The 15,028-nt window shown below is 44.2% G+C and overlaps 1 protein-coding gene across 5 annotated transcripts in view; it reads left to right on the top strand.

Moving 5' to 3' along the window:
• Positions 1 to 15,028, top strand: part of OTOF (otoferlin) — a 90,640-nt gene that overhangs the window by 6,252 nt on the left and 69,360 nt on the right. For 4 of the 5 annotated variants that reach the window (XM_040496255.1, XM_040496258.1, XM_040496256.1 and 1 more), the window contains exon 2: positions 9,228 to 9,286. The exons of the other annotated variant lie outside the window; for it this stretch is intronic. In XM_040496255.1, coding sequence (XP_040352189.1) covers positions 9,228 to 9,286 — 59 coding nt within the window. The remainder of the gene's footprint in view (positions 1 to 9,227; positions 9,287 to 15,028) is intronic. 5 annotated transcript variants of the gene reach the window in all.

Below are 15,028 nucleotides of genomic sequence, written 5' to 3'. Positions count from 1 at the left end.
TCTGGAAAGGGAGGTACAGGTGCAAGGCAGCATGAGGCAAAGGAAGCCTACTCAGACCAGGAGTTCTGGACAAAACCTACAAAGGACCCCGTTCTGGGCAGAAAGGCTAATATCAGTCCAGATGTGACGGTGTGGATCCTTGTCGAGGGTTGAGGGAGCTGGAAGTGTTTGCTGGGGATGGGGTGGGAGTGGCGCGGTGGGGAGGCTGGGGGCAAACACAGTCTTCAGTATCACACTGTGCAGTTTAAACTTCCGCTTTGTAAGTGAATGGGAGTCGATGATGCTTTTAGCAGGAGGATGGGATGGGGACATCTGGTTTTGGAAAGGACATTCCGGATGCCAGGACCCCAGGCCGGGAGCCTCAGGGAGGAACCTGGGGCAGTGGTACAGATGGTGGGTGGTGCAGGAGGCCGTGGGTCTGGAGAGAAGCCATGACATTGGTTCGGAGGAGGGGTAGTGAGTTGGTAGTGAGCAAGAGGGCAGGACGAGGGTGGCTCTGGATTCCGTACTTGGGTACCTGGATGAACAGTGAGGCCACCGATGGAGCAGGGTAGCATGGAAGGAAGAGCGGGTTTGGGGGCAGGGGGCACAGAGAGGAATAGACTTGCCTGTCAGCCATTCTAGTGAAAATGCCCTCCAGGAAGCCAGAAATCCGGTTTAGTACAGTGAGTGCCCAGAAGGCGGGTGGAGCCCAGTGGTGTGGGAACCCAGGGGGTACGTTGAAGGTCAAGAGAGGGTGAAATATGCTTGAGTCCTTACAGGGCTGCTTTGGGGTCAAGTGAAAAAGGTGATATACACGAAAGGCTCTACCCGCTGTAGGGTTTATGCAAATACAAGGATTCTGCTCTCCGTCCCGGGCTGTCCGAATGCTTCTCACACTGCCAGTTCCAGGAGGGTCTCCTGAGACGGAGAGTGTCATGTGATCATTTTTTACCTTCAGCCCTTGTCTACTTCCTGCCTGGACTGATCCACCCCCGAGATACTGGCTCAACTGTCTTTGTTTCTACTTTTTATTTTTTTTCCCCCCAAAGCAGAAGGGCTCATTTGGCTTAGTTGGGAATCAATTTCCACTCGCTTGCTTTACTTTTTTTTAAGCCAAGGTTTAAGATAAAATTGTGACTGTAGCTTTAACAATATTTCTACCCTGTTTAAGAATGTGAAAAGTCACTCTCCCCCCGGGCTTTATTGTATGCCCAGTGCCTGGCACAGAGTGGGTACTCTGTGCAGTTTGTGGATCACTAGGACCTCAAGCTCCTCTAATCTGGCACGGTAATGGGGGAACCTAAGACCTGGCAGTTGCTGAGTGCGTGGCTGGCACTGTTCTAGGCTTGAAGGGAAACACTCCCCTCTCTTTGCCTCCGTGCCTAGGTCTGAATAATAACAACTGGGGCCATCAGTTAGTTACACGGCAAAGTGAGAGTTCGAGTGAGCACCTACAAGGAAGTATAGGCTTAAGCTGGGCCAGAGAAATGGGGTTTATTATCCCTGACCTGTTCCTGCCTCTCTGATGAATCTCTGACACGAGGCTGAGTTTCTGCTGTGTGTACCTGGGTGTTAATAGGATGGGGCAGGGGGAAATACACGAGTGAAGGTGGAAATTATACTTGAATAAGATTCGTGGAAAGTAAAGCTTTGGAAGTAGCTGGAGCCTCCATCTGGCTGAGAAATGGGAGAAAGAGAAGAGACAACTTTCCCCTGCCGGAAACCCAGGGCCTGCATAACCCAAATCTGGCTCGCCGAGTTGCTGGCGATTTTAAGAGAGCACATTATTTACGGAACACAGTTGAGAGGAAAGTGTTATTACAGGAGATAATTACAAACAACCAGACAAGATCATTAGGGATATAGAACGTTGGACAACACCATCAACCGCCTTGACCTAATTGGTGTTTCTAGGACATTTCGCCCCAAACTGAAAGACACACATTCTTCTCAAATGCACATGGAACATTCATCAAGATAGACCATATGCTGGGTGATTAAATAAGTCTCAATATATCTCAAAAGACTGACATCCCACAAAGCATGTTCTCTGACCCTAATGGGATTCACTTAGAAATTAATAACCATAAGAGATGTTAAAATCTCCAAATAATTGGAAATTAAACAATAGCCTTCTAAATAACCTATGGTCAAAGAAGTAAACCAAAGAGAAATGATAAGACATTTCCAGCTGAGTGATAAAGAAAATACAACATGTCAACATTTATAGTCTTAAATACCTATGGCAGAAAAGAAAAAAGTCCAACGTCAGTGATCTAGGTTTCTGCCTTAAGAAGCTGCTGAAAGAAGATAAAATTAAACCCAAGTCTTAAAAACATCATGATAATTGAAATGAGCCAGACACAAAAGACCACATATCAAATGAATCCATTTAATGTACTTGAAATACCCTGAATAGACAAACCCATAACGACAGAAAGTAAGTGAGTTGTTGCCGGGGACTGGGGCTACAGAATGGGGAATGACGGCTAATGAGTGTGGGCTTTCTTTTGGGGAGCACGACATTCTGGAATTAGATCGTGGTAAATGTTGTACAACTTTGTAAATGTACCCAAATCACTGAATTGTACGCTCGAAGTGGGTGAATTGTATGGTTCGCGAATTAGATTTCAATAAATAGAAATCAATACAACCTAAAAAAAAAAAAAATTAAATCCGAGAGAATTTAAAAAAGGAAACGAGGGGCGCCTGGGTGGCGCAGTCGGTTGAGCGTCCGACTTCAGCCAGGTCACGATCTCGCGGTCCGTGAGTTCGAGCCCCGCGTCGGGCTCTGGGCTGATGGCTCAGAGCCTGGAGCCTGTTTCTGATTCTGTGTCTCCCTCTCTCTCTGCCCCTCCCCCGTTCATGCTCTGTCTCTCTCTGTCCCAAAAAAATAAATAAACGTTAAAAAAAAAAATTAAAAAAAAAAAAAAGGAAACGAAAAAGCCAACAAAGCTGAAAGTTGACTCTTTGAAAACAAATAGGTAAATTGTAGCAAGAATGAACAAGAAAAAAAAAAAAACCAAGAAAACACGAATTACCAATATTAGGAATGAAAAAAAGGGATATCATTTTATTAAAAAGAAAATGGGAAAATACCACGAATAACTGTATCTCAATAAGTGTCTACAACTCAGATGAAATGGACAAATCCCTTGAAAAAAACACTTGCCAAACTGACACATAGTTCAGGATCTATTAAAGACATGAAATTTAAAATAAAAATGATGGCGATTGTGATGGTACACTGCTTTCCCATAAAGAATGCTTTAGGTCTAGATAGAATTCACTGGTGAATTCTAGAAAATATTTAAGGAAGAAATGATACTAATCTTACACAAACTTCTCGATAATAGAGAAGGAAGAACACTTTGTAACTCATTTTATGATACCAAACCCTGATAAAGGCCTTATACAAAAAGAATATTAGAGCCCAATATCCCTCATGAACAAGGATGTAAAATCCTTAACAAAATATTAGTCAGTTGAGTAGCCATCCACGAAAGGGATGACACATCATGACAAGTGAATTTTATCCCAGGGATACAAGGTTCGTTTAAAATGAGAAAGCTAATCAGTTTCTGGGTGTTCTCAGTCGGTTGAGTGTCCGACTTCAGGTCAGGTCATGATCTTGCGATTTGTGAGTTCAAGCCCCACGTCAGGCTCTGTGCTGACAGCTCACAGTCTAGAATCTGCTTCAGATTCTGTGTCTCCCTCTCTCTCTGCCCCTTTGCCGCTCATGCTTCCTCCCTCTCTCTCTCTCTCTCCCTCAAAAATAAATCAACATTAGAAAAATAAAATTAGAAAGCTAATCAACATATTCACCATATTAACACAATACAAGAGAAAAACCACCAAAAGATACAGAAAAGCTTTTGACAAAATCCAATATTTATTCATGATAAAACGCTCAGCAAACTAGGAGTAAGGGGGAACTTCCTCAATCTAATAAAGGGTAACTACAGAAAACATCCAGCTAGCTAGAGGTGCCTGGGTGGCTCAGTTGGTTAAGCATCCGACTCTTGGTTTCAACTCAGGTTCCATGATGACAGCATGGAGACTGCTTGGGATTCTCTGTCCCTCCCCTGCTTTTGCTCTCTCTCTCTCTGTCTCTCAAAATAAATAAATAAACTTTAAAAAATCCAGCTCATATCCTACTTAATCCTGAAACGTTGAACATTAAGATCACTAGCAAGGCAAGAATACTCACACACAGACTATGACCCCGTAATAAAAATAAATGAATTACTGATACATCAACAACATGGATGAATCACAAAAATATTACATTGACTGAAAGAAGCGAGACACAAAAAAGTACATTCTGTATAAGTCCATTTATATAAAGTTTAAAACAGGCAAAACTAACCTTTGGTGATAGAAGTCAGAGCAGTGGCTGCTTATGGAGGGTAGAGACTGATTGGAAAACGGGGTGAGAGAGCATCTTGAGGAAATGGCGATGTTCTATATCCTGATTGTATGATGATTACACAGATGTATTCAGTTATTGAAACTCACCGAGTTGTGCACTTAAGATCTGTGAATGTAAGTTGTACCTCGTTAAAAAAAAAAAAAAAGAAGCTAATCATACCTAAAATATCTAAAACTTGAAAAATATTACATAGCTTGGGAAGAAAATTGTTTCTGATTATAGACGACTAAAAAAAGCTACACAATGTGATTCACAGTAGAAAAGACCATTTTTATACTTAAGACATAACTTAAATGTCAAAAAGAAAAACAGGACCCTTTAATGGAATAATAGCCATTTTTTATTGGGTGATGAACTATGTACCAGGAGTGCACGCACTATCTTTTGCTCCAATTTAGGGATGAGGAAACTAACGAAGAAAGGCTAACTTCTTCAAGGGCGCATGGCTAACAAGGGGTAGAGCTGGGGTTTGAACTCAGAATGTCTCCCCGAAGAGCCTTACCACTATCCTGTGACCCCCTGTGCTTGTAAGGGACTTGACGCTTTACTGAGCTTCAGTTTCCAGTTCCAGGATGCAGGCTGGTCCAGGACAGTTGTCCCCAGTTTATAGATGATAACTCTAAGACTCCGTGGCGTGGAACCGCCAGCTCCAGGCATGGGTACAGGCCATGATGTCCCTGAAGCTTGTCCTCAGGACATTCTCCTTCCCCTTTAGATGGTCCACCACCCCACCCCGAGGTGGGGTGACGCTTTTCATTTTCCCCTTCGCCGTCAGAACTCGCCTGTCCTGTGTCCTGCTCCTTCAGGGCTCCGTTCTCCGCTCACACTGTCCTCTCTGCCTGGACGTCCCTCTCTCTCTCCCATCTCCCCAGAGTCAAGGCCCAATGTCTTCCTTGATCTGCTAAGCTGAGCTCTTTGCTCCTTTTCCTGTAGGCTCACTTTATTCATACTTTGCGCACGCCAGTGATGACATTTTGTCTTGTATAGTAGCCTTTTACGCGTCTGACCCGTCCGCCTCCCGGATTGTACGAAATATCTTTGTAGATCCCCACCCCTTCCTCCAGGGCCGAATGGCCTCACTGACACAGCAGGAGAAGACCCCCTGGCACGTGGGAGTGACTGAATGCACCCCAGCTAACAACCCAGTCCCTATATACCTGCCTTTTCTCAAGGTCTGCCTCTAGCAAGGTCAACTGTCTGGAAGAGGGAGCTGTTCAGTGCCAATGAGGCATTTGTACCCGTAAGTGGCATCACGTGAAAGCCTAGCAGAGCACTCCATCCTGCAAATGAGACAAGAATTGAGCTCACCTTCATCTCGGTGAAGTGCAGGAGGGATATCTTCCAAGGCAAATGACATACCAGATACTTTTATTAAGCTTTGGACTCTTGAGTCCCTCCATCTGGGTGTATCCGATGCCATGGCACTTATTATAGTCGTGAACACAGAGTCAACCACTCAACCTTCATTTATTGACTCAGAGAGGAGTTTTTTCCAAACCAAACAGCTCCGCTATCCCAGGAGCAGCTGCCTCCGAAGGAAGGGAGGGTGCTCTTCAATTTTCCCCACGTAATCTCCAGCTCGCTCTAGCCGCAAAGCCTCCTTGCTGCAAGGAACAGGCTATTTTCTTTCTCCCAAGCCTCATTCTCAATCTTCTCTGTGGCAAGAAAGGTGATTGGATATTGGGATTTTAAATGGTTTTGTCTCAAAGCCATTTAAAATGGAGCTGAAATGTCAACCGGATTGGTGTTGAATGGAGTAGATGGTTAAGTGGAAAGGAGCTTGAAAGGAGAGACAGGGTTAGTAATCCCCACTGATGACTTGGAAGGGGTGACAAGAGGTCCCTGGCTCTGTCTTAATGAATGCAAAGGACCCCAGGAATGATCCCTGCCACCGTTTGTACAGAACCTCCTAAAAGATGGCGTTTCAAAAATGCCTAAGGGCACTCTGTTCCTGTACAATTGATTCGGTTGTCTTAGCAAACCTTTTTTAAATACTTTTTTTTTTTTTTTTTTTTTTTTTAATATCTAGAGGTAGAATTTAGCTCATCCTGTTTGACAATATTCACTACATTTAAATCCCCAGAGCCGGAAGCAATGAGGTTTTCCTGCATTTTGAAACAGAGCCCTGATGTATAAATTCTGCAGTGGCTAATGTCACCGTGTTTTACGTCGTCTCTAACAAGGCTGTAGGAAATACGCAAGGAGGGATGGGTTTGAGCCTCCGTGGCTTCATGCACATGTTGGACTGTCCCTCCCTGCCTCTGCTCCGGCTGGGCTGCTTGGTTTTCGCTCCGGGAAACCCTTGAATACCGCCAGGTACAGGCTCATTACGATCTTCTAGGATGAAGAGGCCTTTGATTATTCAGAGAGGCGGGTCCTTGGGGGAGCCCCAGTGCACACATATGCTCACCCGATTCTCCGTTTATATTGGATGTTTCCTGTGGGGACAATTACAAGAAGCTCAGGCACCATCTCTCAGGTTTCCCTGTCCTCCCCTGGCTGCCTTGGGGTTCGTTGTTAAGATTTTTCTTTTTGGTTTTTTGTTTTGTTTTGTCCCTAGCTAGTGCTAGAGAGTCTTTATTCCCATCTGTCTACTTCACATCTATTTTCTGTAGCTTCTGCTTTACAGCTTCTTCCTCATTATCTGAGATGCAACCCTTCCCCAATATGCCCATCTTCCAAACACACACACACACACACACACACACACACACACACACACATTCTTCCTCAGACCATGCACCTGCCTCTGACATCACACCCCCAGCCTCCCTCTTGTCAGGGAGTAGCTACAGACTGGCTCCTAAAAACCAGGCAGGCCCTGGAGATCTCTGTACCAACCTTCTTATCCTGGAAGTGAGGCAGCCAAGGCCAGGGGAGAGAAGTGGTTCCCAGGGTTTGAGCCCCAGCACAGTGCAGGGTCAGAGGGGGCTCACTCCAGTACCCCGTGGCCTGGTGCTGGCCATGCTGGGTCACTGCATGCACCCCCTCTCCATTGCCAAGTCCTCTCCTGATTCCCCAGCTTGCCCTTCAGAACCAGAACTAGGCCTCAGAGTGGGGGGCTGAATTCAACCTTGAGACAGCCCTTCAATGACATGGACCACTGATTTAGGTTGGCGGGGATTTAAAAGCATTTTTTGCGGGGGGGGGGGCACCTGGGTAGCTCAGTCCGCCAAGCATCCGACTTCGGCTCAGGTCATGATCTCACAGTTTGCGGGTTCAAGCCCCGCGTCGGGCTCTGGGCTGACAGCTCAGAGCCTGGAGCCTGCTTTGGATTCTGTGTCTCCCTCTCTCTCTGTTCCTCCCCCACTCACACTCTGGCTCTCTCTCTCTCTCTCTCTCTCTCTCTCAAAAATAAGGATTAAAAAGCATTTTTTTAAGAAAATAAAAGCATCTTTCTTTCAATTTCAAAAGTAAAGCACAGTCATGGAAAAAAAATTCGAACTTAAGCGTGTATGGTGAAAGGTCAAAGTATGCTGCTTTCAATCTCTTCTTCCCCCTGCTAGCCCGAGGGGACCATTTTTAATGGTTTGAGATCTCTGCGTATTCACAGATAAAATACCTTGGTTTGGGTCTTTGGGGGTGCGGGAGTTGTATACAGGATCCTGTTATTACACGTGCTACCTTTTCTTCCCCCCGCTGGTGTGCAATTGACAGACGATAATCATTTCTTTCTAATACCCCTATCTCTGGGTTTCTCCTCAGAAATTACACATCCTTCCCACATGCTCCACCCCACACACACCAAAAACCAACCCTCCCCCCCCAAAAAAACCCAATATTTAGCCTCCCTGCGTGTACCACTCTCCAGCTCACACAAAATCGTGCCTTGCGGTATGAGTTCTGTGGCATTGAACCGGCAGCCTCTTCCAGCTCCTACTAGACCATCTGTGCATTTCATCCACCCCTTTATCCTGAGTTTCCAGGGGGTAGCCTGGTACATCGTAGACTCCAGTGAACGTCTCTCAGAGCAAACCGAGCTGGCCCACGCGCCGCACACATTCGCCCTCCCCAGGCCCCCCAACCTGCCCTCCTTCTCTCCCGGTTCCGGTTCTTCCGGAAACAGGGCCGGTTCTGACTGGATGGGCCAGAAGGGCGGGCAGCTTTGCTTCTGCCCTGGCAGGTGGCTTATGGATGTGGGGTGCCGGAGTCTGGGAAAATGCGGGTCCATATCACGCTCGCTGGTACCCCGGGCCGGTGGGGAAAGGGGGGGGAGGCACGGCGGAGAAAGCCCCAGAGGTTTTCCGGTCCAAGGCCCACGGGACCATGAATGAGAGAGCCGGGGAAGGTGAAGGCCCTTGGCTTTGGGGGGAAGAAGGTGTGGGATGTGGCTGGTCGTGGGGGGGCCTGGCTTGCGCAGCAGCTCCCGGGCCTGGCTGCGGACACGGTCGCAGAGGCGGCTGCCGGCCGGCAGGGCGCCCACGGCCCCGGGGACCAGGCTTCTGCTCAGGACAGCCGCAGGCCAGGGAGAGCCAGCGGAGCCAAGGGGACAGCAAAGGGCCAAGAAAGCCACCGGGAGAGCGGCAAGCTGGAGAAAAGAGTCCCGGGTCCCCTCTCATGTCTACCTCTGACCAGCCCGGGCCTTTTTTACTTTAGTGTTGCCACTCGTAAAATGGAGCTGATGGCAGTTAGGCCTGTGTCGCAGGGCTCCCGAGGCGGTCAGGGGAGACAACACGGGAACTTGCCACATCCTGGAGAGTGCAGCACAAGACCTGGGGCCCCTGGTTGGTGCCGTGCGAATCGAAATGCTGCAGTGGTGACTGCCAGGTGGGGAGGTCTCACCCCAAGCTTCTTGTTTTCTTTCCCTACCCAGGGCAGTCCTTCTACTCCCGGGTGCTGGAGAACCGTGAAGATGTGGCTGACTTCGACGAGGTAGGATGCCCTGGGGAGCAACTCAAGCCCCAACCGAGGAGCCCACTGGCCCCGCATTCCCTTCCACCCAGATCCTTCTCAGGGACTTCCGCGGGGAGACACGGTGGGAGAGATTCCCCCAAAAGGTTCTTTTGAACCTCAGGCTTAGAGAGTCGAGTAAATCATGTGCCCCTGCTTATGGTGCATTATCTCAGTGTTCCTACAACCGTGCTCTGGTTTTGATGTATGTTTGCATGTATCGTGGATGTGTCATTCTCTTTTATCCCCATATTCCTTCCCTCCATCTACAACCATAGTAATGTGCTTAACGTGCATCTTTTGGTTTCTTGTGTGTTCTGACACAAATTTTTGAGTACGTAATTTTGTTTCCTTAAATGGCATTGTTAAAGTAAAATGTTACTTAAATAGATTTTACTTTACTTCACTGTGTAAGATTCTTGAGTTCCATCCACATTGCCTCACTAATCTGTTGCTTCTACCTGCTGCTCAGTACTCTATGGGCCCATCCAACACATATCAGGGTGTTCCTCCAGCCTGGTTCGTCTAGAACCCAGGGGGTTCCTGGGACACAGACTCTAAGTGATAAAATGGGGAAAATCCTGGTCCCACTAGGATGAGTTGGTCATCCTGCACATCCTTTACCTACTTACTCCTCCAGAAAAGAACCTCCAGCTTGCCTCTAACCAACCCCCATCCCCACCATCAGAAATGCAATGACTATTCTTATGCCTTTCCCCTTTGGACTTGTGTGAACATTTCTCTGGAATATACAGCAGGACATGGAATTGCTGGCTCACAGGGGTATGCATACCCTTCGGCTTACCCAGCACTGCCATGGTCTACACTTCTACCAGCAGTGCATGAGGATCCCTGATTCCCACATCCTCATCTACACCTAGTGTTATTCAGCTTTCTGATCTTCATCAGTCCAACAGTGGTGTCTCACTGTTGTTTTAATAAGACATTTAAAGTTTCCTCTTTTGTAAATTGCCTGTTCATAGCCGTTGCCCTTTTTCTCTGTTGGTATAGCTGTCTTTTCTTTTTCTTATTGATTTGCAGTGGTTCTTTGTATGTCCAAGATATCAACCCCGTGTTGGATTTAGAGACTAAACATTTCTCTCAGCCTGCCATCTACTAACTCTGCCCCCTCATTGACTAGAAGTCCTTAATCCTGGTGTGTTTTCAAGTTTTGTTGAAGATGTCTTTCCAGTCTTCTAGGTTACAGATATATTTCCCTACATTTTCTGATTCTATGTATGTGGAATCTTTTACCTTGTGTGTGGTTTTAGAGAGGGATCATTTTATTTTTTTCCATATAAGAAGCCACTTTTCATGACATCAACTTGCTAAGCAATTATATTCTCTCCATTTATTGTATGTTAAGGTCTGTGTCTCAGCCTACTAATCTATCCCTTTAATCTGTTTGTCTGTTTTTGAACTTTCCCACACTGTGTCCATTAATATGGCATTTTTGTATGTCTTAGTATCTAATGAGGCAAGTACTCTCAAGGGAACTATTCTTTTTCAAGGTTGAACTATTTGTGGACCTTTATTCTTCCAGATCATTTTAAAGCAAGTTTATGAAATCCTTCCAAAACCCAACTGGAATTTGGATTAAATTTGCAAATTAACTTAGGAAGATATTGACTTTATAATATTAAATCACCTACTCAAAGATTTTTGTACTATTAAATCATCTATTCAAATTATCCACCGTGTTTACTAGCATTTTTAAGTTTTCTGCATAGGAGTCATATAATCTTGATTATTTTCTAGATGCTTCCTGGTTTTGTTGTTATCACGAATGGTGCCTTACTTTTACTACATTTTTTAGTTGGTTATTACTGGCCTAGAGAAGGCTTTCCTCTCCTTTAGAAGTCCTGCTTTCATCTAAGTCTGGATGGTTTGGGGAGGGGGCTCTTCGGCCCCCTTTTCAATTTCTCTGTGTCTTCTTGTACCAGTTTTGGATTTCTATATTTTTCCAGACCTTTTGACGTTTCATCTAGGTTTTCAAATTTACTAGTACCTATTTGCAGGTAAAGTTTTAAAATTGTTTTAAAATCTTTTTTGTGCTCATGGTTATTTCCCCTTTTGTATTCCATACTGAATTTATTTGTGTCTTCGTTCTGTTTTTCTTGACCTTGCTAAAGATCCGTTTATCTTATTAATCTTTGTTAAGAACCAGCTTTTGGATCATTAATCTCTTCTGTTGTTCTCCATTTCATTGATTTCTGTCCTCTTAAATTATTTCTCTCCTCCTTGTTTATTTTGTTTTCCTCTGTGCCTCTTTTTGTAACTTCCTGAGCTGGGTGCTAAGCCTGTTATGTTTAACTTTTCTTATTTCTTGATAAACATGTTTAAAGATATAAAGTGTGCTCTATATACAGTTTTTTTAAGTTTATTTATTTATTTTGAGAGGGAGAGAGAGCATGCGTGGGGAGAGATGGAGAGACAGGGAGAGAAAGAATCCCTAGCAGGGTCTGAAATGTCAGTGCAGAGCCTGAAGCAGGGCTCAGTCTTATAAACTGCAAGATCATTACCTGAGCCGAAGTCAAGAGTCGGACGTTCAACTGGCTGAACCACTCAGGAGCCCCTATACACAGTTTTAACCACATCCTACAAAATTTTATATGTAGTATTTTCATATCTTCAGCTTTAAACATTTTTTATACTCCTTTATGCTTTTCTTTTATTTTTTATTTAGTGAAAAATTTTTTTTAATGTTTATTTATTTTTTGATAGAGAGAGACAGAGCACGAGCAGGGAAGGGGCAGACAGAGAGGGAGACACAGAATCCGAAGCACGCCCCAGGCTCTGAGCTGTCAGCACAGAGCTCAATGTGGGGCTTGAACTCACAAACCGCGAGATCATTACCTGGGCTGAAGTCGGGCACTCAACCGACTGAGTCACCCAAACGACCCATAATTTTCTTTTAAATCCAAGAGTTAACTCAATAAGAATATGTTATTTACTTTCCAAATACATATGATGTTTTAGCTGCTTATTTTTTTATTTCTACTTTTATTTCGTGATGGTCAAAAGCAGTCTGTATGATATTGATCCTTTGGAATTTATTGAGACCACAGTGATGGCCTCTATTCATGGTCATAAATGGTCCCTCTGCCTACAAGGAATGTGTTCAGTGCAGGATTCTCTAGAGACAGCAATGTCACTTCAAGCTTGTATGATGTAAGTTCAGTCTTCATAGTTATACTATTCGGTTCTTCACATATTCTGCTTTATTTTTCTCTACTTGATCTATCAGTTTCAAAAATGATTGCAATGAAATCCACTTTTACAATTGTTGATTTGTGTGTTTCTTCCTGTGGCTGTCAGTTGTTCCTTGATGTGCTATGAAACTGTATTACTAGTAAGTTCTATACGTTCATGATGGCTATGTCTAGTTGCTTATTTTTCTTTTTACTGGTATTTAATATCTTTCTTTGTCTCTGACAGTGTTTTTTTTCCATTACTATTTTATCAGATGTCAAGATTACTATCTCAGCTAATTTTGGTTCACTTGCCTGGTGTATCTTTTTTAATTCTTTTATTTTCTTGGTATATCTTTGTTCATGTTTCCATTTTCAACATTTCTATGCTTTTAAATTCAACTGTGTCTTTTTAGGGCTTGCATTATTAGATTAATTTTTCTCACCCAATATGAGAATCTCGTGCTTTGATTAGCTTTTTTCATTTACATCTATTGTAATTGCTATTATTGTAATCGCTATTTTTATTTCTACTATCATTTTATTTTATATTTTCCATTTACTGAACTTTTTGTTTGTTGTGTTGTTTTCTCCTTTCCAGCTTTCCATTGGCTAGATCAGGTTTTCTTTTGTGAGGTGAAAAGTTATACCTTCTATGTTTGTTTCCCAGGCAGTCACCATTCCTTAGTCACGTTTATGTATCTCTGTCCATGGCTGAAAAACAAATCGGTAATTATAGCTCCCCCTATCATGACAAGTATTGTAATACTCTCCTATGTCTCTTTGATATCCCTTCCTCAGCCCCCACAGTCTGGATTATACATTTTTTAGAGACTGAGAGAGAGAGTGCAAGTGGGGGAGACAGGCAGAGGGAGAGAGAGAGAGAGAAAGAGAGAGAATCTCAAGCAGGCTTCATGCTCAGTATGGAGCCCACCCCGGGGCTCGATCCCACGACCCTGCCATCATGACCCAAACTGGAACCAAGAGTCAGAAGCCCAATGGACTGAGCCACCCAAATGCCCCTAAATTATACAGTTTTCATTCTAGGTTCTTATGAATGTGTCTTCTCCTTTTATTTGTCCAAGCCTTCTTTTTCTTTTTGAGGACAGTAGTAGTCTTTTTACCAAGATATCTGATCACTTTTACTTCTCCTATCTCTTGAAGCCTCTCTTGGCATTGATTTTCTTCTTATTTGAGTACTTCCCCTAAAAGCGGTTTCAAATTGGGTCTTTGTGTAGCAAACCTTCTAAAGCTTTGTAAATCTGAGGACAGTTTCGTATTCAGATCTCAATGAGACTTTCACTAGATACAAAATTCGAGGCTCAAAATTCTTTCCTTTACAACTTCAAAAACATCAGTGCCTGTTACTGTTGAGAAGTCTGATGGCCATCTGGCTCTTGTACCTTTGTGCGGGATCTTTTCTTTCTCTCTGGAAAAGAAAGTATAATTCTATCTTTGATATTCTCAAATTGTATTATAATGTGTCTAACTGCAGGGTTTCTTATCTTTCCTGTTTTGCACTATTTTGTGAGCTCTTTTCAAATCCAAGGCTTTTCATCTTTCACTTATTATAGAAAATTCTGTCTCCATTATTCTTTTTCAAATATTCCTTCCATTCAGTTTTTATATTGTTCTCTCCTCTGCAACTCCCTATTATCAGATGCCATCAGATGAACATCTAGCTGCCATTTCTTAGCTTTTATGGGTTTTTTTTTATCTACCAGTCTTTTGCTGCTGTTTTCTGAGAGAGTTCTTCAAAATGATCTTCCAATTTACTAATTTGTTCTTTTTTTCTTATGATCCCTTGTTCTTGTTTTATATTGCGAATCTATGCCAAAATGGTCCATTTTGTTCTAATGATCGTGCTTCAGTTGGAATATACTGTTCAGCGCATGGTCTTGCCTCTTTAAGAGATGTCTCTCCAAGGGTCTATTTACTTTGCCCTATTCAAGTGCTCGTGGTATCAGTCACTCTGTCTGGTAACCAGTATTGGGGAAGCATCAGAGGTCAGCTGGGTCAGGCCCTGAGGGTTGAAGGGCGGGCATGAGTACCAGGGACGCCCCAGTCACCGCAGAAACAGGCAGGGTCTCATCTCTAAGCCTTTAAGGAGAAGCATGGTTCACAGAAAGCAGGCTAGATTTTTTAACAAAGTAGCTTTGGGGTTTCACTGAGAGGAGGCCCATGAACACATATTCTCTCTCTTTCTCTCTCTCTTTTTTTTTTAAAGTTTATTTATTTATTTTGAGAGAGACAGAGACCGTGCGAGTCGGGGAGGGGCAGAGAGAGGGAGACAGAGAATCCCAAGCAGGCTTTGCACCATCAGCGCAGAGCCCCACGCAGGCTTCGAACCCGCGAAACTGCAAGATCATGACCGGAACCGAAACTGAGAGTCAGACGCTTAACCAACTGAGTCCCCCAGGCTCCCCTCCACCTACTTTCCTCGTCGCAGTAGGGCTGTCGTCACCATTTCATGAGTAAAGGAGCAGGCAGCGATCGCCTGAAGGTGATGGCAGGGATTGGTCAGTGCAGAATT

The sequence above is a fragment of the Herpailurus yagouaroundi genome, unplaced genomic scaffold (genome assembly GCF_014898765.1).
Source record: "Herpailurus yagouaroundi ecotype Mexico unplaced genomic scaffold, PumYag 188, whole genome shotgun sequence".
Taxonomy (NCBI): Eukaryota; Metazoa; Chordata; class Mammalia; order Carnivora; family Felidae; genus Herpailurus; species Herpailurus yagouaroundi.
This window is presented reverse-complemented; position numbering and strand designations above follow the sequence as displayed.